General features: G+C 36.2%; 1 protein-coding gene across 9 annotated transcripts in view; it reads right to left on the minus strand.

Moving 5' to 3' along the window:
• Spidr (scaffold protein involved in DNA repair) overlaps positions 1-25,299 on the minus strand; it is a 434,237-nt gene that overhangs the window by 130,899 nt on the left and 278,039 nt on the right. For all 9 annotated transcript variants that reach the window (XM_047546455.1, XM_047546929.1, XM_047546285.1 and 6 more), the window contains 2 exons: positions 8,691-8,886; positions 6,315-6,565 (listed from right to left, as the gene is read on the minus strand). In XM_047546455.1, the coding sequence (XP_047402411.1) occupies positions 6,315-6,565; positions 8,691-8,886 (447 nt within the window). The remainder of the gene's footprint in view (positions 1-6,314; positions 6,566-8,690; positions 8,887-25,299) is intronic.

The raw sequence follows: 25,299 nt of genomic DNA on the forward strand, positions 1-25,299 counted from the left end.
TCCTGAGCATTCCATGGGCCTGGGGACGTTCTTCTTGCATCACTGGTCCTGCATCCTTAGTTTTTGTCACTGGACCCTTTTCTATCCATTCTCTGACATAAGAGGCCCTTAGAGCTTAAAGTTAGCATTTCTTCTTTTCTTCATCTGGTATTTCTCTAAAGTGATCTTTCTCCATTGCCCTGACTTTGGACACTAGTAATGACAGAATACCTCTGGAAGGATGTGCAGGCAGCAGGGGTGGGAGACATGGCCTGGGATGGTAAGGGTTGGATACTGGTCAAAGGGGTGCTCTGCCTTCCACCGCATGCCCACTAGTGCCACTGGAACTTGGCACCATGAATAAATAGAATCTGAAAACCAGCAAATAAATCAATATCCATACAAATATATATACTGACCAGTTATAGGCTAAGAACCCCCAAACATTTATCTCCAATCTAAAATCCTCTGAATATAAGATTCATATATACAACTTTCCCACTTGACATTTCTTCTTGGTTTCTTCTTGGTCTTACAGGATTCTTAAACTACACATGCCCCAAAGTGAATTCTCAATTTTCCCCCAAACCTATTCTCACTCCAGTATTTCTCATTTCAGTAAACATCCCACCATTCCTCCAAGGAACTAAAGCTGAGGATCATTCTTCTATTTCCTTCTACATAACTCCCTACACATAATCCAGACCATTACCAGGTAACCTCACACATCTAGAACATGAACCTTTGCTCCAACTCCAGTGGGGCCATCTGAGATTCAGGGCCCTGACAAGTCAACCTGCACTTGAACTGCTACAGTGGCTGCTTCCTAGGTCTCTGCTTCCAAAAGAAACCTGCTCCACTTGATTTTCTTCCATTTCCAACTGGCAACTGAAGTTATTTTTCAAACAGAAAAACCTTACTACTGGATCAGTGGGAAGTCACAATAAATGATGCAGCTCCTGCTTTTGGACTGTGAGGCTGTGGCTGGACTGTGTCTGGGCTCTCCTGCTGGCATAAGTGGGTGTCCTGGACACCCTGGTTCTTCCCTCCTATAGGACAATGTTTACAAGTAGTCTCTCTTCTGCATGTAATGTTCTTTCCTCTGCCTTTTATTTTTGTTGGTGGTACTGGAGATAGAACCCAAAGGTACTTTATCATTGAGCTACATCCCCAGCCCTTTTTATTTTATTTTGAAACACAGTCTTGCCCAGGCTGGCCTCCAACTTATGATTCTCCTGCCTGAGACTCCCAGGTTGCTGGAATTTCAGGAAAGCACCACCATGCTTGGCTTTCCTCTGCTCTCATCTTTAAATCCTCTATATTATATTGTGTTCCTGTGCCACTGAATCCATTTTTTTTTTTTTCTCACCAGAGTACTTACTGCAACTTGTAATTATAAGCATATTTGTTTATTATTATTTTGGGAGGAACTGCCCACAAGATAATGCTCCATGAACACAAGATTTTGTTAAGTACTGTGAGAACTGGCCTGGGACATGGTGGATTTCTTTTCTTTAGTGAAAAAAAGGAAGAAACATAGGAGGAGAATAAAGGAAGGCCAAAAGATTAAAAGTAAGAATAAAACAAGGAGAGTGAAAAATGAGCTTTTTTTCTGAATTCTGCTCCATGAACTTTCATAAAACTACAACGCAAGATGACTATTAAATGTTAGACAGGAAGGTACCTCTTCAACTTTTTATCTGAATACATAACTATTTAGCAACTTCTGTAAATTAAATGCTCCTGCAAGAGACTAACTCTCTTTCAAATATTTCTACAATGAGAGACAAGATAAGACTGGTTTCTAAGTTAAATATTTCAAGAAGAGAAAAGGACATTTTAGGGTGGGAGGATGGAAGGTGATGTCTAATGGAAATCACCTTTAGTTGTGAACAAGTTAGTATGTCTAGACCTGCTATGACATAGGGAGTAATTGGGGAATTATTCTTTTTTTTTTTGCCTCAGTTTCCACTAAAAATTAGGAGAAGAATACTAATTTCTAGTGTTCTTGGGAACATTCCAAGACCAGAATTCCCTTTCTGTTTAAAAAAAAAAAAAAAAAAAAAGAAGTGTCTTTGGTTAGGGATAGGGGTATAGCTCTGTGGTAGAATACTTTCCTACTATGCATAAAGCCCTGGGTTCCATTCTCAATAAAACAATAATGATGATGACGACAACATCACCACCACCTATGGTTTTATTAGTCATGCATTTATTTAATAATCATCCAATAAGCAGTGGATCCTAAAAAGCTTTGTTTGGGTTCTAAACAAATTGTCTAATTTGGTAGCTTTGGGAGTATACTCTACACTGGCTTTTTAATTTTAGTGATTTATAATACTTAAATTTGTGTTGGTTATTCTGACCTCCATACCTTGGGCAACCTCACAGAAATGCTTTCATGAATAACTTAAGTTAAATGCATTCATCCAGAAGAACAATGAATGGGAGGCTCTTACCCATTATATTTCTGAAATTCAATGTATATTTTTGATCATTTTTTACAGCCCAGAGGACATGAGCCTTTTGGCTGAAACTATCTGAACATGAACAGTACTGGTTTGCTTTAAATAAATTTCCTTTTATTTCAAAGTTGGCACCAATTGGGCTGATAGTCATTAAGAGACAAGCTCTTACTAATCTGAGAAAAGTAATACTGCCAGAGTGCTAGGAACAGATTGAGATGACATCTAAGCTCAAGGTGCTAAGTAAATGTAGATGGAACCTCCTGCAGAGTTCCATCAAGAACTAGCAGACCTGGTCTGGGTAAGGGATAATGGGAATGACTGTGGCAAGAGTAACCAGGACAAATAGTTGTTTTCTTTTCCACAGGCCTTAATTTCTTCTGATATAGCAATTTCTGGCACTTTATAGAAAAACATATAGTGATCAAGCTTGTCTTAGTTCACTCATTGAAGACATTTGGGGCCTGGTGTGGTGGTGTATGCCTGTAATCCCAGCGACTCAGGAGACTGAGGCAGGAGGATCACAACTTCAAGGGCAGCCTCAGCAACTTAGGAAGAACATGTCTGGGAACGAAAAAATGCTAAGGATGTAGCTCAGTGGTAGAGCATCTCTGCCCATGAGTGACATCATTTCCTGTGAACATCATGGGAGATCATGCCAGATCTCTACTTTTATAGAGATCCTGAAGAGATTGAAAAGGAAGAGCAGGCTGCTACTGAAAAAGCTGTGACTAAGGAGGAATTTCAGGGTGAATAGACTGATCCAGCTCCCAAGTTCACTGCTACTCAACCTCAGGTTGCAGACTAGTCTGAAGGTGTATAGGTGTCCTCTGCGCCTATCAGCAATTCCCTATTGAAGACTAGAGTGCCCAACCAGACACTGAAGACTAGTCTGCAGCTCCTACTGCTCAAGCCTCTGAGTGGACAGGAACAACCACTGAGTGGTCTTGAGTTGTTCTGCAGATACTTTAAGCAAGATGGAAATAAGGTTACAGAAAACAAACACCAGTTTCTTCAAAAAAAAGCTTTTTTAACATTACAAAGTATATCGCTGAATGGGTCTCCAAGGCAGATAAATTAATATGTTCATACGCATACAAACACACATGTATACACACACACATACGTATTAAGAATTAGTAGTGGGTAAAGCACGATTCTTCTTCTATATTAATATGATTTGTAAATTTCAGAGCCTGATCATTATCATTGCACATGAATCTAGAAAATATTAATGATCAGATCTCCTTGTACCCAAAAGACATCTTAGCAGCCCTGTCTTCAAACCAAAAGTTCACTTTCCTACACAGTCCAATCAAATCTTTTAGGGTGAAGCACTTTTACTTCTCCTATTGATCCAGGACCACTGACCAAATATATCCTGGTTCTAACTTAATTTTCTCCCTTTTCTTTTGACTTCCATATGACCTACCTGCCATTTTGGGACTTTGTATTCCATTACATTTTGTTTTTTGTCCATGTACATAACTGTCAGCAAGTGAAAACTTCTCAGGCTGTTTTCTCATCTTTGAAATGGGAATGATGTCCATTAGCTGCAATGCTATACAATATCACATATACTACAAGAAATGTACTGCATAGAATACATATTCATTACATTTAAATAACTGTTGGGCTTGGAATGTAGTTTGGTGGCAGAGATCTTGCCTAGCATGCATGAGGCTCACATTCACACACAGAGAATAAGTGAATGTTGTATTCTTGTTTTGAAATTTATGAGTGGTCTTCTTTCCATCCACCATAAATATATTTCCATTTGATGTGTCTCAGCCTGTGTTCCAAGGTACAAATTAAGGCATTAAAAATGCTTTAACCATTGGTAAAAATTCGCTAGACTTTAGCTTTGAACCTTCTCTGTTCAACAATAAAACAAGTATAACTGAGGAACCTGGAAGAACAGTCTTCAAGATGTGTGTTGTTTGTGATTACTTATCAAGAAGCAACTTCACTGTCAAGTTTGATTGTGCCTTCTCCTGGTGACTCAGCCCTGCTGTCTCCCTGTCCTGGAAACGTGTGGTTTGTCTGCTGGGCCAGGAAAGCTTTACCAGGATCCTCACAGCCAAGCTGACTACTATTCCCTTCTCTAAAGTCTAACATTAGATATGTGTCATAAAAAAGTCAAGAAAAGAAACAACAACAACACATAAACCTATATCTTCTCTATAATTGTCTTGAATATCTGTTTAAATTTACCACAAATTTAAGTACAAGGGTCTACAGCTATAAGCCATAGTACAGACCTTACCATAGTAAAGCTGATTGAATGTATTTCACAACATTCATATTCCAAACAAAAAATATTTTCCTATAATTACAAGAGAAATATTCTTTAACTCTAGACCTTAAATGGACTTTTTGAAATCATAGTGTTTTCAAATAAAGTACCATCCACTCGAAGACAATTCGTAATTTATACAAGTACTTCCTGTTGCTCTTTATTTTTGGTGGTACTGAGCATTGAACTCAGGGGCACTTAACAATAGAGCTATATCCCCAGTTCTTTATGTTTTATTTTGAGACAGGGTCTCACTAAGTTGATGACGACCTTGTTAAGTTTCTGAGGCTGGTTTGAACTTGTAATCCTCTTGCCTCTGCCTCCCTAGCCACTGGGATTACAGGTGTGAGCCACCATGCCTGGTTCCTGTTGCTCTTTTGACTAGCATTAGAAGTTACCATAAGAATAGGATAACTCAATATTGTTTCTTTAGAATGTGTCTTAAGAGTAGTTAGAAAATATGACTGCTCTGATAAAGTGGCATATGTACTTTTAATTTCTATTTTATCCATTTTATTATCTTGACACCACTAGAAAGATAGCTTCAAAAAGTTATGAGAAGGCTCTGACATAAATAAGCTCCTCAGTCAATGATATGTCTATGGCTATTTGGAAAAAGCACAAAACCTGGAAGGGCCTAAATCTGATTAGAGAGGAGATATACCTTTCATAGTTTAAGGAAAGTACTTCTTTGATCACGTAATATTTAGCTGTACCACCATCACAGAAGCCACAAGCCATGTTGGGTGGTGGTGGACGTGGTACTTCGAGTTAATTAAAATTAAATAAAATTTTAAATTTAGTTCTTTACTTTCAGTAGTCATGTTACATTTCTTTTCTTTTTATTTTTTTTTTTATGGTACTAGGGATTGAACCCAGAGGCATACTACCACTGAGCTACATCCCCAGTCCTTTTTATTTTTTATTTTGAGACAGGTTCTTGCTAAGTTACCTAGGCTGTCCTCAAACTTGTGACCCTCTTGCTTTAGCCTTCTGAGTAATTGGGATTGTAGGGCATGTACCATCACCTCCAGCCAGTAGCCACATTTCATGTGCACAATTCATGTGCATGACATATGGTAAGAGGCTCCTGCAAATCCAGTCAAAACAAAACATTTACATCATAGCAGAAAGTTCTATTAGGCATTGTTGGTGTTCACTGTTTGATATAGCAATCTCTGAAAGCCACAGATTTTTCTAACTGCCATCATTTACTCAAGTTTCAAGACTTATAAAACGATGTAGTTAAATGTTATTTTTAGGTATGGTGGCTATATGTCTTAGCTTTTCTAGAACAGTATCAATATATCTTATGTTTATATTATTTTCAATAATATGAGTCATTCAAAGTAAAATTAAAGGTAACAACCATGATTTTTAGTTTTTAACATAAATAAATAAGCAGATAAAATTCTTTATCATACCATGTGTCCCAAATTTTGATAATAGAAAAATATACACAAAAATAACCCATACAGCCTAGAAAGTGCTCCAGGCAGAGTCTCCAATTCTTGAACCCTTTGTCTGGTTGACTTTGCCCACCCATGCTTGTATTTTGCCACACAACTACTCACCTTGGCTCAGGTGGATCTGCATGCCCTGAGCTACTCTCCTGCTGGCTTCCAGTGCCATCTCTGCCAGGTAGTGAGTAAACTCTCTGCACCACGACTTGGACCCCCACTCCTGACCACGGGGAAGCTCCTTGGCTTTCTACCACATCCAGGAGAGAATCACTAAAGGGGGATTCAGCTGTGAAGTGCTGCTTTGCCTTTTTGGGCCCATTGGTCCAGTCTTTGCCTGTGGTAGCCAGGTCTCTATACACAACCTGGCCAAGACATACAAAGGGAGTTATTTCAGTTTACAACATCATTCTTCCCACCAAATAATGACATTGTTAAGCAATTTCCTAATGGATCTGCACTACAGGGAAGGAATGATGAAGATAAAAGAAACATGGTATGTGCCTCCACATCCTGTTGAGGAGGGGAAGGTGGACAAGAGCAGCGTGGATGATTGAGTGTTTCCTATCAACATGATCACAGCATGGATAGTTCTGCTACTGAACAACTCAAAGTCATTTTAAAAATTTGTCTTTTCAAAAGAAGTAATAAATTCAACACGACAAACTAAAATACAAAATAAGCGAATGACTAAGGTTTGAAAAAAAATGAACTATTTTGTTAAGTGCTTAATAAGGCTAAAAATTTTGCATGCCCACATATCCTCCAAAAAACTCTATGTGATAATATAAACTAGCATAAGATAATGATACTTCTAAAGTGCTTCCTATTTTCCAGGATCTGTTCTTTTCATATTAATATGCTTATCCTCACAATGATCCAATGTGGAAGACAATATCATTATCACCATTCTATAAGGAAAATTGAGACTACTCAAGGTCACCTAGCATAAAGTGGTTGGGGGAGGATTTGAATCAGAGCATCTGGTTACAAAGTCCATATTCTTAACCAATATGCTACATAGCCACCTCACTGACACTGTTATAAGTCTATCATGCTAAAAGAAATAAGACAGACCCAGAAAGTTAAAGATTGAATGTTTTCTCTGTTATGTGGAGGCTTGTCCAAAATAAGGAAGAATAAAAAAAGATAAGGAAAGGTAGAAAGAATTCCAACAAAATAGAAGAAAGATCAGTGGAGTTGAGGAAGGGAATTAAGGGGGAGGAAGGAGGGATGGAATAAGGGAAGAAAAGTAGGATGAATCTGATCTTTCACCACAGTGAATCTCACTTTTATGTATATACATAAGGCAGTAATTAAAAAAAATATGAGTAAATAGCAGAGAGATTAGTAGAGTAGCTAGAAGGGAGCAGGGGAAGAAAGGAGGGAAGGGACAGGAAATTATTGGGGACAGAATTAAAGCAATTATATTCTATGCTTTTATGATTATGCCAAAATGAATCCTAAGGTTAAATATAACTAAAATGAATTAATAAAAAAATGGAAGTACAAAAAATGTATTTCAAATCATATTTTAATGTAATGTACATCTATTTTGTTTATTTTATATATTTATTATTTGTAGTATCTATTTATAATATATATTTGTCAGAGTAAATATATGTAAAATATATTTATTTTATGTGTGTATATATATATTATCATTCTTCTTATTATTATTGTTTTTCTTTTTGTAGTGCTGGAGATAGAAGCCAGGGCCTTATGCATGCTAGCTAGACCCCAACCCCATTTAAGCCATATTTAAAATGTTATGATTAAATTGATTTGAGTGATCTTTTCACACAACCACCCCAGATACTTGTTTCAATAGTCAATGGGAGATTTTTGCTTGATTATATGGTACAAAACAGGCAGAAAGTTAGTCTACCTTTCTTTCTTATTTTCCTTTACTTGGTCAGTCTCAGCATTTTGTTCTGTGGTGCTTCCCTAATCCAGTGAGTTTGAGGCCAGGGCACTGGGAGCAACACTGACTCCCGGAGCTGAAAGAGTCCCTGGGGCACATATCATGCCCACTTTCAGTGAATTTTAGTGGTTCCCCAAATTCATCTTGGCAGAGGATCAGGGCTCAGGGCCAAAAAAATTCCCAAAATCAATTTCGAGCATATAATCTCAAACTTATACAGCTCTTTCTATCTTAAGGAACTCAAGGGATATGGCGCTTATGAAAAAAAAAAATTTAAATCAATAAATAAGGGCTTAAATAATATTTTTAATTATAAGATATGAACAGAGAAAATACTGTCATAAATTTTAATATACTAGAATAAAGGTTATAAATACATAATTAGAAAGATAAAAAAAAAAAAACTACTAAGTGCCGACCTGAACTATACTATCTTCATGCATAACAATAATATATTCTAACTTTATCTGTGTGGAAGAGGGTAAAAAGTGAACATCCTAAGTCCTTTCAAATCTAGTGATCAATGTTATTACAAGCATAAAACCTCTGGGCCAATGAGAGTTTACCTGGCTTTCAGGTGAATTATTGGATAGATCCTTAATTTTAAACATCTGGGCCAAAGTGATGTTTCTTCTTGGAAGGAGTACGTCATGACAGTACAGTTTGTGAGTTGTTTCTGAATCTTCTTTGGTAAAAACTTTCTGACAGAAATAAGTATTCAGAATAATAGGGCAACCTCCATTTGGGATAATAAGTTTTTGCCTGGAAAAGAGAAAGAAATTTCACAGTTTATTTGCAATGTTGAATTCTTACATTTTGCTAAATCAGAAATGCAACAATCAATGACATACCAGTTACTGATAACTAAAACCAGGCCAATCCATGGAGTACTAGCTGCCCCTAATGATAGGCAGCTACAACCAGGTCAGAGATGAAGTAACAGTCATCCCTAAAAACAGAGTTAGGACTAGGTCAGCCAGCAGAGTGAGTGTTGCCTCTATTCTTGAGGGTAACTATCAACGAATCTGGCTTTACTTTCACAGTGAATGCCCTGTGTCAGGAATGGAGAACAAACATTTAAGTCCTCAGGTTTGAGCTCCCTCAGGATAGGCCTCAAGATTCTTAGGGAAAAACAGAATGAGCAAAGACCATAAATAAACTCAAAAACTGCCAAACAAATTGCTATTTACAAATAAAGTCTTCAGACATTTCAAAATCTCCGATCTCAAAGAACATGGCATTAAATGCTGAAGGAACTTCTACTTTTTCTATCAAACTGATCATAGTCATTGAAATTGTTTACACTGAAGTCGAAAAGGAGTGTGGGAATGCTCCAGAGACAATTCTGTTTCTTCTCAGTCCTCTGAAGCAATGAAACATTTCAATGTAATGCCCATTCCTCAAAGTGGGAAGAACTGTTAATAAGAAAACTTTAGGACTGGAATCTGGAAGGAAGGAAGGAGTAGGTATATTTTTCCCTATTCTGCCTCACACTGTATATAAAGTAAACATAAGAAGACACTAAAAGGCTAGAACCTAGAGACCTCAGTACCTGAGAAACTACATAGCAAGAAGTTCCTGGAATTTCTTTGGGTCACTCTCTTATGTCCCCAACTTGATGTTGAAGAAGCTGACAACCTGGAAATAGCAATGGGGTGTGTATGTGTGGGGAAGCTCCAACAAAAACCTGTTTTCTCTAATTAAGGGTCAAAGGAAAGGCCAAGCTTAGCAAGGCAGAAAACTCTTTCATAATATTTTCTCCACTCTAGGCAAACACAAAAGAAAAACTATAACCTGTTCCCATGCATGCCAGCAAAGGCCAAGTGGGGAGCCTGGACTTCCATACTCATAATGAGGGGTTTCCAAAAGCTAGGTCAAGATGGTGTTTTCAGATACTAGCTGGACTTCACCCCCCAGTAATAACCTCTGGGATGGTGCCAGAGGAAGTCTTGAGAAAGGTTAGGACTACCACCACTGTCCAGTGATACTGACACTACCCTGTACCCTCCCACACTCACAGTGTTGTCAGTGGAAGCCACCTGAGGGATAGCAACCAGCCAGATTAGTGTTAGCAGAGGCCTAGGAGCTGGAATTCATACCCCTGTCCAGCAGGAATGAGTCTTTCTTTGTCTCAGGTGTCAAGTGACAGTAACAACCTTTGTCTTCTGCTACCACAGTAGCAGCAGATGAAGCCACTTAAAAAGGATAAATAAGGTCCAGAATCTCATAACACATTACCTCAAATATCCAGGTTTCTACCTAAAAATCACTTGCTTACTAAGAATGAAGAAAAATCTCTACTTGAATGAAAAAGCTAATAAATAGATGCCATTGATGAAATGACACATGATAGAATTATCTAAAAAGGTTCTAAAGCAGCCATTATAAAAATGTTTCAATGAGTAATTAAAATGCACTTGAGACAAATGAAAAGATAAAGGCCCAGCAAAGAAATAGAAACAAGTATAATACTTGTTAAAAACAAGTTTCAGAACTAAAACATAAAATGATAGAAATATATAATCCAAAGGATATCTTCAACAGCAGAATGGAGGAGAAAGAGAAAATAATCAGTGAATGTTCACATAAAATAACAGAAATTATACAATATGAACAAAAGGGAAAACTGGAAAATCAAAATAAGACAAAACCAACCAACAACACAGCCTCAGGAACTGTGGGAAGGAAGAAATAAAAATGGGACAATAAAGGTAAAATAGTATAAATAAATAGGATAGGTTTTCAGACTCTTCTTACATTTTCTAAATTATGATTCCAACAAAACTTATTACACTGTTTAATGTGGTTCTAAAAGTATGTAGAGGAAATATTGAAGAATCATTTTACAAAATGAATAAAAAATACAAAGGGAGGTATCATTTCACACTTCACTCCAACTGGCAAAATGTGGAGGCACTTGACTGTGACAAATTATGTATATATAATGTAATTTACAGAGCAATCATTAAAATAACTTTAAAAATTATAAGTAAGTGTGGCATGGTGGTACATTCCTGGAATCCCAGCTACTCAGGAGGCTGAGACAGGATTATTCCAAGTTCAAGGCCAGACTCAGAAACTTAGCAAGACTTTGTCTCAAAACAAAAATAAAAAGGACTATGGATGTGGATATATAGCTCAGTGGTAAAGTTCTCTCTGGGTTCAACCTTCTGTACAAAAAAATAATACAATTTATCTATATGCTACCTATAAGCAACTTACTTCAAATATAAAGAGGATGAAAGTAAAAGAATGGGAAATGATATATAAACATTAATCAGAAGATGAGGGGGCTGGGGATATAGCTCAGTTGGCAGAGTGCTTGCCTCACAAGCACAAGGTCCTGGGTTCTAATCCCCAGTACCAGAAAAAAAAAAGATGAGGGGGCAACACAAATATTAGATGAAGTAGGCTTCAGAGTAAAGAAAATGCCTCATTACACAGAGTAGTATAACATAATGATAAAAAGGTCAATCCACCAAGAACACATAGCAACCCTACATATGTATTTACCAACAACACAGATTCAAAATACATGAAGCAAAAACTATAAAACTGAAAGTAAAAATCATCAAATCCACAATTAGAGTTGGAGATTTTAACATCTCTGTCAACACCTGATATAGAACAACTAGAGAAAACAGGAGCAAGGATAAAGACCACCACAACACATCATTAATCAACAGGATCTAATTGACACTAGAGAACACTTTATCCAATGATAGTGAAAACACGTTCTTTCTAGGGGCCCACACAACATATGTGAAGAGAGAGCATATTATGCACTATAAAATACATCAACAAATTTTTTTTACTAAAATCTTTTTTATTTTTACAGACTGCATTTTGATTCATTGTACACAAATGGGGTATAACTTTTCATTTCTATGGCTATACACAATATAGATTCACACTATTCAGGTAATCAAACATATTCATAGGGTAATACTGTCTGTTGTCTCAGACTACTATCTTTCCTTCTTCCATCCCCTTCCACACCATTTTCCTCTATACCATCCAAAGTTCTTTCAATCTTCTCCTTCCCCTACCACCTTCCCTAGTTATATATTGTCATGCACTTATCAGAGAAAACATTCAGCCTTTGGTTTTTTGGGGCTTCACCTATTTCACTCAGCATATTTTCCAACTTCATCCGTTTACCAGCAAATGTCATAATTTTATTCTTCTTTATGGCTGAGTAATATTTCATTGTGTATATACACCACAGCTTCTTTATCCATTCATCAATTGAAGGGCATTTGGTTTGGTTCCACAATCTAGCTATTGTGAACTGAGCTGCTATGAACACTGATATTGTAGTATGCTATTTGATATTGAGCTGCAATATTGTAGTATGCTGATTTTAAGTCCTTTGGGTATAAACTGAGGAGTAGGATAGCTGGGTCAAATGGTGGGTCCATTCCAAGTTTTCTGAGGAATCTCCATACTGCTTTCCAGAGTGGCTGCACCAATTTGCAACTCCACCAGCAACGTACGAGTGTGCCTTTTTCCCCACATCCATGCCAACACTTATTATTGCTTGTGTTCTTGATAATAGCCATTCTAATTGGAGTTAGATGAAATCCTAGGGTGATATAATTTGCATTTCTCTAATTATCAGGGATAAAGAGCACTTTTTCATGTATTTGTTGATCAGCTGTATATCTTCTTCTGTGAAGTGTCTGCCCATTTCCTTAGCCCATTTATTGATTGGGTTCTTGGTATTTTGGGTGTAAAGTTTTTTAAGTTTTTTATAAATGTTGGAGATGAGTGCTCTTTGCTAGGATTTTGTTAAGGATTTTTGTGTCTATATTCATCAAGGATATTGGTCTAAAATTTTCTTTCCTTGATGTGTCTTTTTCTTGTTTGGGTATGAGAGTGATATTAGCTTCATAGAATGAGTTCGGTAGGGTACTCTCCTTTTCTATTGCCTGGAATACTTTGAGAAGTATTGCAATGATTTCTTCTTTGAAGGTCTTGTAGAACTCAGCTGAGAATCCGTCTGGTCTTGGGCTTTTCATGGTTGGTAGGCTTTTGATGGCTTCTTCTATTTCATTGAATGATATTGATCTGTTTAAATTGTGTTATGTCCTCCTGGTTAAGTTTGGGAGGAGGATATGTCTCTAGAAATTTGTTGATGTCTTCTGTATTTTCTATTTTGTTGGAATATAGATTTTCAAAGTATTTTCTCATTATGTTATGTATTTCAGTGGTGTCTGTCATGATATTTCCTTTATTCATCACAAATTTTAGTAATTTGAGTATTCTCTCTCCTCTTTGTTAGTGTGGCTAAGGGTTTGTCTATTTATTTTACTTTTTCAAAGAACCAACTTTTTGTTTTGTCAATTTTTTTAATTGTTTCTTTTGTTTCAATTTCATTGATTGCAGCTCTGATTTTAATTATTTCCTGCCTTTTACTACTTTTGGTGTTTTTCTAGTACTTTGAGCTGTAATGTTAGGTCATTTAGTTGTTGATTTTTTATTCTTTTCTTGAATGCTCTCCATGCAATGAATTTTCCTCTTCGTACTGCTTTTATAGTGTCCCAGAGATTTTGATAGGTTGTGTCATCATTCTCATTTACCTCCAAGAATTTTTTTTCTCCTCCCTAATGTTTTCTGTTATTCATGCTTCATTCAATAGCATATTACTTTGTCTGTTTTTTATTTTGTCATTGATTTCTAATTTTATTCCATTATGATCTGATAGAATACAAGGTAGTATCTCTATTTTTTTTGCATTTATTAAGGGCTGTTTTGTGGCATAACATAAGCTCTACTTTCAAGAAGGTTCCATGTGCTGCTGAGAAGAAAGTAAATTTACTCATTGATGAATGGAATATTCTATATATGTCTGTTAAGTCTAAGTTATTGATTGTGTTATTGAGTTCTATGGTTTCTTTGTTTAGTTTTTTTTTGGAAGATCTATCCAGTGCTAACAGTGGTGTGTTAAAGTCACCCAGCATTATTGTGTTGTAGTCTATTTGATTCCTGGAATTGAGGAGGATTTGTTTGGTGTACGTGGATGCACTGTTGTTTGGAGCATAAATATTTACTATTGTTATGTCTTCCTGGTTTATGTTTCCCGTAAGCAGTATGAAATGTGCTTCTTTATCCCTTCTGGCTAATTTTGGCTTAAAGTCCACTTTTTCTGAAATAAGGATGGAAACCCCCGCTTTTTTACTGAATCCGTGTGCATGGTAGGTTTTTTCCATCCTTTCACCTTTAGTCTGTGGATATCTATTTTTATGAGATGAATCTCGTGCAGGCAGCACATTGTTGGGTATTTCTTTTTAATCCAATCTGCCAGTCTGTGTATTTTGATTGATGAGTTTAGGCCATAAATGTTCAGGGTTATTATTGAGATATAATTTGTATTCCCAGTCCTTCGGGCTTATTTTTGTTTTTAAACTTGACTTGGTTTCTCCTTTAAATGGTTTTTCCTTTAAGGTAGTTCCTCCCTTTGCTGACCTACATTGTTGTTTTTCATTTCCTCCTCATGGAATACTTTGTTGAGAATATTCCGTAGCGCAGGCTTTCTATTTGTAAATTCTTTTAGCTTTTGTTTATAATGGAAGGCTTTTATGTCATCTTCAAATCTGAAGGTTAGTTTTGCTGGGTATAGGATTCTTGGTTGGCAACCATGTTCTTTTTTTTTTTTTTTTTTTTTTTTAAGGTGTACACTTTCATTGAACTGGTCTCAAGTCAGTGTACAGGTAAGCCCTGGCTGTCTCCACACCTCAGCCCTGTGAAATCTGCTGATATCCGTAGTGGTTTCCCCCCATATGTAATCTGCTGCTTCTCTCTCATAGCCTTCAAAATCCTATCTTTATTTTGAATGTTAGGTATTTTCACTGTAATGTGCCTTGGTGTGGATCTGTTGTGATTTTGTGCATTTGGTGTTCTGTAAGCCTCTTGTATTTGATTTTCCATTTCATTCTTCAGGTTTGGGAAGTTTTCTGCTATTATTTTATTGAATAGGTTGTTCATTCCTTTGGTTTGTATCTCTGTGCCTTCCTCAATCCCGATAATTCTTAAATTTGGTCTTTTCATGATGTCCCATAGTTCTTGGAGGTTCTGTTCATGATTTCTTATCATCTTCTCTGTTTGGGCAACTTTATTTTTAACATTAAATATTTTGTCTTCATTGTCTGAGGTTCTGTCTTCCAAGTGATCTACTGTATTGGTGATGCTTTCCATTGAGTTTTTTATTTAGTTTATAGTTTCCTTCAAGAATTTGTTTTTTTGTTTTTTTTTTTTTTGAGAATCTCTTTGTTGAAATGATCTTTTGCCTCCCAAATTGCTCTTTCAACTGCTTATTGGTGTACTCATTCATGGACTGCACTTGTTCTCTTATCTCATCCATTGCTTCACAAATCATTTTAATTATGTATAATCTGAACTTCTTCTTTTTCTTCTTCTACCATACTGTCACTGGATTCTATTAATATAGAATCTAGGTTTGTTTGGATCATTTTCTTCCCTTGTTTTTTCATGTTGTTCATGTATTTTCCCCTCTAGCAGTACAGAGCTGGGGTATTGCAATTTCCCCCCATAGGCTTACAGTGACCCTATAAGTTTGCAAAACCTTTTCTTTAAGGGGGAGATCAATATTAGCAGTGCCCAGTTCAGACAATATGCCACCCTAAACCAAACAGCCCCTATGAGTACATTAACAATATTGTCATAATAAACAGAATGAGTTCAATTTTTGTCTACAGTATAACAAATAGATTTGCAATAAGGACAAAGAGGATGGGGAGGGGTGTAGGATGTAGCTATTAATGGGATAAGAAAAGAGTGTACAGAAGTTCTAGATCATAGAAAGCTTGAGAGTAAAATCAAAAGAAGTTGGTTGTTAGCAAGCAAAAAGGTAGAAAGAGACTGAAGGAACAGGTAAACAAAAGGAAAAGACAGCAAGAAAAATAAAGAAATAAAATTTAAAATTTTTCAATAAGGAGGAAAAAGAAATCTACACTGTAACAGTCATATAGTTTTCAAACCTCCCAGTCTTCAGTAGCCTGGTGTTGAGAGGTACCTGACAATGAGCTTCAAGTCTCCAGCAGGCAGCTCAGGATGAGATGTGCCCCACCTAAAGATGGGAGATACAGCTTCCGGGATTATCCAGGATGGTTGCTCTGGCTTTCAAATGTGCTAGCAAATGAGGAGCTGCAGCACAGGGTGTGGGCATGGTCAGACAGGGGTCCTAGAAGCGGGGTGTGGTGGGTCTGCTTGCGGGATCCTGGAGGTGGAGCACAGTCTGTTGGTCTGGGGGTCCTGGTGGTAAGTGCATGCAACTGGTCAGGGAGTCCTTGCGGCGGGGAGCAGTCAGTCATTCTGAGGACCCTGGAGGCAGGGAATGGTCTGTTGAGTTGAGGTATCCTGGAGACGGGACTCAGTCAGTCTGACCAGGGGTCCTACAGGTCCTGGCTGTTGTCTCAAAACGCAGCAGCCACATGTAACCAAACCTGCAGGTACTGTGACAGTGAACTTCCAGGCAACAGCAGGCAGCTGGCACTCCATTGGCGGTCTGCAGTCAGTCTGCTGGCTGCTGTCGGACGACAGGCAGGTGAAACTCAGGCAGTGGGTGATGGATAGGTGAAAAGCAGGCGATGGGCAGGCAAGAGGCAGGCAAATGGCGGATGGTAGGCGCCGGACAGTGAGCAATCTGCACTCAAAAAGTATTTGATATGCTGGCAGACTGTAGGTGATTGCAGTAGACAAATTGGGTAAACAGCAGGGAACTGATAAGCAGCAAAAACTGCCTCACCAAGAAACAGATATCCTTTGCTTGAAACCCGAGCTATGGAGCAACAAGGAAAGCAGCCTCCCTCTAGTCCTATCTTGGATCTCACATCAACAGATTTAAAAGAATTAAATCATATACAATATTTTCTCTAGTCACAGTGGAATCAAGCTGGAAATCAATAGCACAAGATAATATGAAAATTTTCAAACACTTGGAAATAAGACAACACACTTCTAAGTAATCAATGGGTCAAAAAGGAAGTAAAATTTAAAAAATTGAAAGAAATGAGAATGAAAAATTAACATTAAAATTTGTGAAAAACATTTAACTTTAACATGATACCAACAGGGAATTTTATACCACTTAAAACTTACATTAGAAAAGAAGAAAAACCAAGTCAATAATCTAAGCTCTTAAATAAAAAAAAAATTTTTTTAAAAAACTAGAAAAAAGTAGAGCAAAGTAAACCCTGAGAAGGTGGAAGGAAATAAATAATAAAGAGCAAAAAAAAAAAAAAAAAAAAGTAACTGAAAACAGGAACACAGCAGAAGAAAAAAAATGTAATAAAGAGTTGATTCTTCAAAGTGATCAATGAATTGACTGACAAAGGAAAAAGAAATTTCCAATATCAAGAATGAAATATCAGTACAGACCCTGTAGACATCACAAGGTTAGTAATGGATTACTATGAACACTCTATACACAAATATTCTAAAAATTTAGATAAAGCAATAATTTCTTAAGAACAAACTACCACAACTTACCTAATACAGAATAGATTATTTGAATAGCCATGTGCTATATTTTGGATGGTGAATGTCCTTCAAAGGACCATGTGTTAAATACTTGAACCCATGGTGGTGCTACAGGAAGGTGATAAAACATTGAAGAGGTAGGGACTAGCAGGGGTCTTTAGGTACCTGGGGTGTCCCCTTGAAGGAGATTGTGAGAACCTGGTTTGTTCCACCTTGCTCTTTTTACTCTGCAACTCCTAATTTAAGTGGTTTTGCTTTACCAGATATTCCTACCATGATGTACTGCCCAAGCAACAGGTCCAAAACAATGGAGTCCATTTATTATTGACCAGAACCTCCAAATCTTCAAGTCAAAAGAAACCCTTTCTTTTTATAAATTTATTATTTCACATATTTCATTAAAGACATGAAAAATTAACAAATACATCTTATAACTCTCAAGGAAAATGAATTTGTAATCTTAAAACTCCCCAAAGGGGTATTATCCAAGTTCAGACACTTTCACTGGAGAATTATACCATATGTGAAAAGAAGAATTAAAAATAATTAGAAGTAGAGAGTAGAACAGGAGGAAATCACTTCCAAATTCATTTTATAATGCCAGTATTACTCTTATAATACCACCAAGGATAATGCACAAAAACCCCCAAACACTGCAGAACATAGCTCAAGAATAGATACACAAATATTTTACAAAATATTAGCAAACAGAATTTAGCAATATGTAAAAACAATATATTATATGTAAGGCATTATAAAATATGACCAAGTAGAAATATCAGTTCAGATCCAAGAATGCAAGTTATTTAATATTTGAAAAACATCTTTGCAGATCCAGGGTTAAAAAAGAAAAATCATATAATTTTATCAACTGATCCAAAAAAAAAAAAAATCTGACAAAATTCAACACCCATCTAGACTGAAAAACTCAGAACACTAGAAAGAGAAAAACACACTTTTCAACTTAATAAAGAAGAACTACAAAAATTTCACAGCTTAGGTGGAATGAATTCTTTCCACCTAAGATGGAAAAAGACAAGATTTTCTCTCTCCACTTTTACTCAGTACAGTAGTTTTACTTAGTATAGTTCTAGCCAGTACAGAAAGGAAAGAAAAGACATACAAATCAAAAAAGAGGAAATAAAATGACATAATTGCTTATGTAAAAAACAAAAAAACAAAACCAGAAAACCAAAACAAAAAACACTGAAGGAGTCTGCAAATAACTCTTAGAACTAATAAGTGAGTTCAGCAAGTTTTCAGGACACAACACATAATAAATCAGGTGTACTTCTATATATAATCAATGAACACATGGACACCAATATTTAAAATATAATACCATTTAAAATAAGAATAATAAAACTGGTGTGGGAAATGCAGGCCTATAACCCCAGTGACTCTGGAAACAGAGGTAGAAAGATCTCAAGTTAGAGGTAGGCCTGGGCAACTTAGTGAGGCCTTGTCTCAAAATAAAATACAATAAGCTCTGGGGATAAAATACTCAGAGGTAAAATACTCTGAGGTTCAATCTCAGAACCAAAACAAAACAAACAAATAGTTTAGTGTAAGTGAACAAGACTTACATTCTGAAACTATAAAACATTAAGGAAGTAAGTCAAAGAAGATCATAACAAATGGAAAGACATACCATATTACAGATTAAAAGAATCAATATCATAATGACACCAGTTTTCCCCAAATGAATATGCAGACTTAAAGCAATCCCAGAAAAAAAAAAAAAAAAAAAAGTAGATACACATTAGTGAAACCCCAAATATGTTCAAGCTGATTTCTGACAAAAGTGCCAAAGCAATTCACAAAGGAAAATAGACTTTGGACAACCATACAGAGAAAAACAAAAATGAGCTTCAACCTAATTCTCCCATCTCATGCAAAACTTAACTGAGAATGGATCATAATCATGAACATAAATTAAACAACAGTTAAAAAACAAAAAGGAAAAAATCTTTAGGACTCAAGACTAGATAAAGAGTACTTAAGTTTGAGAAAAAACAAAAACAAAAACAAAAAATCCCTTAATCCATAAAAGAAAAACCTGACAAACCAGAATTCATCAAAATTAAAAGTTTTGTTCTGAGAAAGACCCTGTTAGAAGGATGTAAAGACGACCTAGAAAGAGGAAAAATACTTTCAATTCACATATCCAAGAAAGGAACAGTATCTACAACATATAAAGAACTCTGAAAAGCTGATCTAAGTAGAAAAACACCTGTATTTCCAGCTACTTAGGGGGCGGAGGCAGGAGAATTGCAAGTTAGAGACTAAGGCAACTTAGAGCCTGCCTCAAAATAAAATGAATAAAAGAGCTGGGATGCAGTTTAGAGGCAGTGTACCACACTGGGGGCGGGGGTGGGAAGAACTCTGAAAACCAGAGTAAAATATGTGAGCAATCCAATTAGGACACAGGCAATAGGCATGAATAGACAATTCATTAAAGAGATTTACAAATGGCAAATTAGAGCATTAAAGATGTTCAGTATCATTGGCCTTTAAGAAAATACACATTTGGGTTGTGAAAAAAACTGACCCAAATGTGTATTTGCTTTCTTTTTTTTCAGTTGTTTTTTCTTATTCTATTTAATTTGTTCTAATTAGTTATACATGACAATAGAACACATTTTGTCATATCATACATATATGGAGTATAACTTCTCATTCTTACTGGTTGTATATGACGTAGAATCACACCAGTCTTGTAATCATATATGTATAAGGTAATGATATCAGATTCATTCTACTATCCTTCTTATCCCATATCCCTCCCCTATGTTCACTCCCTTCTGCCTAATCCAAAGTACCTCTATTCTTCCCTAGTGTCCCCCACCCCATTATGAATTAGCATCCGCTTTTCAGAGAAAACATTTCAGCCTTTGGTTTTTTGGGATTGGCTTATTTCACTTAGCATGCTATTCTTCAGTTCCACCTATTTACCTGCAAATACCATAATCTCATTCTTCTTTAAGGCTAGGTAATATTCCATTGTGTATATATAGCACATTTTCTTTATCCATTCATCTGTTAAAGGGCATCTAGGTTGGTTCCATGGTTTAGTTTTGTGAACTGAGCTCTTATAAAAGCAATGATGTGACTGTGTCACTCACTATAGTATGTTGGTTTTAAGTTCTTTGGGTATAAACCAAGGAGTGGGATAACTGGGTCAAACTGTGCTCCCATTCCATGTTTTCTGAGGAATCTTCATACTGCTTTCCATAATGGTTGCACCAATTTTGCAGTCCCACCCAACAATGTATGAGTGGACCTTTTTCTCCACATCCTCACGAACATTTTTTGTTGCTTATATTCTTGACAACTGCCATTCTGACCGGAGTGAAATGAAATCTTAGTTTTGATTTGTTTTTCTCTAATTGTTAGAGATGATGGAACATTTCTTCATATGTTTGTTGATCGATTGTATTTCTTCTTCTGTGAAGTGTCTGTTCAGTTCCTTAGCCCATTTACTGATTGTGTGTGTGTGTGTGTGTATGTGTGTATGTGTGTGTGTGTGTGTGTGTGTGTGTTACATGCTGTGAGTTCTTCATATATCCTCGAGTCCTGGAGATTAGTGCTCTGAGGGCGTGTGGTAAAGATTTTCTCCCATTCTGTAGGCACTCTTTTCAAGTTACTGATTGTTTGCTGAGAAGAAGCTTTTTAGTTTGAATCCATTCCATTTATTGATTCTTGATTTTATTTCTTGCACTTTAGGAGTCTGGTTAAGGAAGTCAGGTCCTACACCAACATGGTGAAGATTTTAGGCCTACTTTTTCCTTCTCTTTGGCACAGGGTCTCTGTCCTAGTGCCCAAGTCTTTGATACACTTTGAGTTTTGTGCATGGTGAGAGAGAGGGTTTTAACTTCATTTTGCTACATACGGATTTCCAATTTCCCCAGCACCATTTGAAGAGGCTACCTTTTCTCCACTGAATGTTTTTTGTGCCTTTGTCTAGTATGAGATAACAGTATTTTTGTGGGTTTGTCTCTGTGTCTTCTATTCTGTACCATTGGTTTACATGTCTGTTTTGGTGCCACTACCATGCCATCTTTGCTACTAAGACTCTGTAGTATAGTTTAATGTCTGATATTGTGATGCCTCCTGCTTAACTCTTCATGCTAAGGATAGCTTTGGCTATCCTGGGTCTCTTATTTTTCCAAATGAATTTTATGATTGCTTTTTCTAGTTCTATGAAGAATGTCATTAGGATTTTAATAGGAATTGCATTAAATCCTTTAACTTAATTGCATCAAATTAACACTTTTGGTAGTATGGCCATTTTGACAATGTTAATTCTGCCTATCCAAGAATAGGGGAGATCTTTTCATCTTCTAAGTTCTTCTTCAACTTCTTTCTTTAGTGTACTGGAGTTTTCTAGTTTTTTAATATATATATTTTAGTTGTAGATGGACATAATACCTTTATTTATTTATTTTTATGGAGTGCTGAGGATCTAACCTAGTGCCTCACACATAATAGGCAAGTGCTCTACCACTGAGCCACAACCACAGCCCAGTGTTCTGTTGTTTTCATTGTAGAGGTCTTTCACCTCTTCTGTTAGATTGATTCCCAAGTATTTAATTTTTTTTGAGACTATTACGAATGGGGTAGTTTTCCTAATTTCTCTTGCAGTGGGTTCATCACAGATGTATAGGAACACATTTGATTTATGGGTGTTGATTTTATATCCTGTTACTTTGCTGAATTCATTTATGAGTTCTAGAAGTTTTCTGGTGGAATTTTTTGGATCTTCTAAATATAGAATCATGGCATGGGCAAATAGTGATAGTTTGAGTTCTTTTCGTATTGGTATCCCTTCAATCTCTTTCGTCTGTTTGATTGCTCTGCCTAGTTTCAAGGACGATGTTGAATAGAAGTGGTGAAAGAGGGCATCCCTGTCTTGTTCCAGTTTTAAAAGGGAATGCTTTCAATTTTTCTCCTTTTAGAATGATGTTGGCCTTGGGTTTAGTATAGATAGCTTTTACAATGTTGAGGTGTGTTCCTACTATCCCTAGTTTTTCTAGTGTTCTGAACATGAAGAGGTGCTATATTTTGTCAAATGCTTTTTCTGCATCTATTGAGATAATCATAAGATTCTTGTCTATAAGTCTTATTGATGTGATGAATTATGTTTATTGAATTCCAGGTCATGTTTTGGAACAGAGAACTGGATTTTATCCCCCAAATTAATTAACTAGTTGAAAAATAGAGTCTTATAGCTTCCACAACATGATCACTACAGTATCCCCTCCTCATGCAATATGCCTAAAACATAATGACCTGAACTGACTGGCAAGAGATGTGTACAGTCCCTGGGATGAGCCCCACTTGACCATGTTGCATTACATTTTTAATATATTTTTGTATGCAATTTGCCAGAATCTTATTGAGAATTTTTGCATCTACGTTCATCAGGGATATTGGTCTGAAGTTCTCTTTCCTTGATGTTTCTTTGTCTAGTTTTGGTATCAGGGTGATACTAGCCTTACAGAATGAGTTTGGAAGCATTCCCTCCTTTTCTATTGTATGGAATAATTTGAGGAGTATTGGTGTTAATTCTTCTTTGAGGGTCTTGTAGAATTCAGCTGAGAACTCTGGTCCTGCCTTTTCTTTTCTACTCTCAGCTCCTGCCAGATCAACTTCTTCACATAGGAATGAGATCATTTAGGTGTTTGTTGCTTGACTTATTTCACTTGGCATAACATCCTCCAGGTCTACCGCTGTTGTTGCAAATGACAGGATTGTTTTTATGGCTCAATAACATTTCATTGTGAATTACAATTAATTTTTGGTAAGTATATCACTTGTTTCTGTACTGTTACTCAGATTTGAAAATACTTGATTCTGTAATTTGAGGTAAACAGTTTTGAAATCTTGCTCAGTCTTCTCATGTAACACAAGTCCCCTTCCCCCCCAAAATAACTACAAAGGTTAAGCATTAGTCTTGGCAGATATAAATGATCACAATTTCTGAATTACAGAACCTGAATGAGGTTTAAAGTATGATTCTGAATAATGTGTGAAGTTTGAAATTTTAGTCACAGATATAATTTGTTATACCCATATGGTCTGGGAAATTAATTCACACAATAGCACATCTACATAAAATAGACCTGCAACGCCAGTGGACAGAGAAAAATTTTAAATCCCAAACATAAGACTACTGGGGGACTGCCTGGGGCAAGAACCTCATTTTGAAGTCAATGGAATGAGCTAGCATGCCATACTACCACATTACTGAGTTCCATGGAAAAAATTCACACATTCAGTTTCCATTATTGGCAAAGAGAGGAAGTTTTAGCTTTTAAACATTCATATACATAGTACCAGTGTTATTTTTCTAGATAGCATGAAATTTCCGTTTATTTTTATCCTGCAGGTCAATGCTAATTGTGTGACCTTTGTAATTATTTATCTCATTGCCATAAATGTTGTGACAATCAAAAAGCATGTTTACATTGCATGAGATTAAATATTATAGCACATTTAGTTTTTCTGAAGGTCAAATTAAAAAAATACAGACAAAACAACAACACCCCCACAAAAAAAGTCTAAGGTGTTAAGTCTCATTTGGAGAATGCACAAATACAGCAGACATCATCAATGAATGTTATGGTGTCTTAGACCTCCACTGACTCTTTCTTATAAGAAAATTTAAGGATGTGCAATTGCTTTCTAGTAAACTCTCAAAGAATTCTTGGAAAATACATAGCTATGGTGGCAGAATAGGCTAAAATAAAATTTTACTCGAGCAAAATAAAAAAAAAAAGTGACTGTTTTCGGTGGAGACTAGATGCTATTGTTTCTGTTGAAAGCTTTTTTTTTTTTTTTTTTTTTTTTAAAACAGAGAATACTCTGTGGTCAATAATAAAAATGACAATTCATCAAAATGTTTTCTGTTACATTTCAGAAATGGCTACCTAAACACAAATGCTGGGCATTAAGAAGCATTCCTACTTCTTACCTGCAAATGTTATATACATGTATATTAGACCTCAAGTAAACAGGAAACAATTTAATAAACCTTTCTAAATGTCACTGACCAGAGAAGAAAATTCATGTGAAATCTCTCTTCATTTTCTGTCACTGTCAATGTGTGAAAAAAATCTGTTAGCAACTTGCTTCAGGAAGTCCCAGGCTTGAGAGAAAAGTTTACTTTTATTTTCCTACTAGCTTTCTTTCCTTGTCTAGCAACTAAATAAATCAAGAATATACTTTTTACTGAATACGTAAATAGGGACAATGAGATCAACATGTAAATTACCATAAGCACCATAAAAAAGCAAAATATATTTATTTGAAATCATAAAATAGGACAGATTTGCTTGTTTACCGTCTAGAAAGAATGTGTGCAAGCTTGAGATAAGTGGTAAAGAGGATTAATGAATAAATGGGGATTAATGCAGTGACCTAAAGACACTGCAGGCAAATAGAAACAAAATTTTCTTTTCTTTCTTTTAGCGTATCCCTTTACTCCTTCCCTTTTATAAATGGCTGGCTAGCTAAAGGAGGTGAGATTAAGAATTGCAGTTGTCAGAGGAACATAATCCAGTTTATGTTTTTCTTTTCATTGAAGACAAGCTCGGGATAAACCATTCGATTTCATTTACAATTTAGTCTCAACTAAGACTTATCAGTCCAGGACTGAAGCTGGACACTGTA

Source organism: Sciurus carolinensis, chromosome 1 (assembly GCF_902686445.1).
Source record: "Sciurus carolinensis chromosome 1, mSciCar1.2, whole genome shotgun sequence".
In the NCBI taxonomy this organism is placed as follows: domain Eukaryota; kingdom Metazoa; phylum Chordata; class Mammalia; order Rodentia; family Sciuridae; genus Sciurus; species Sciurus carolinensis.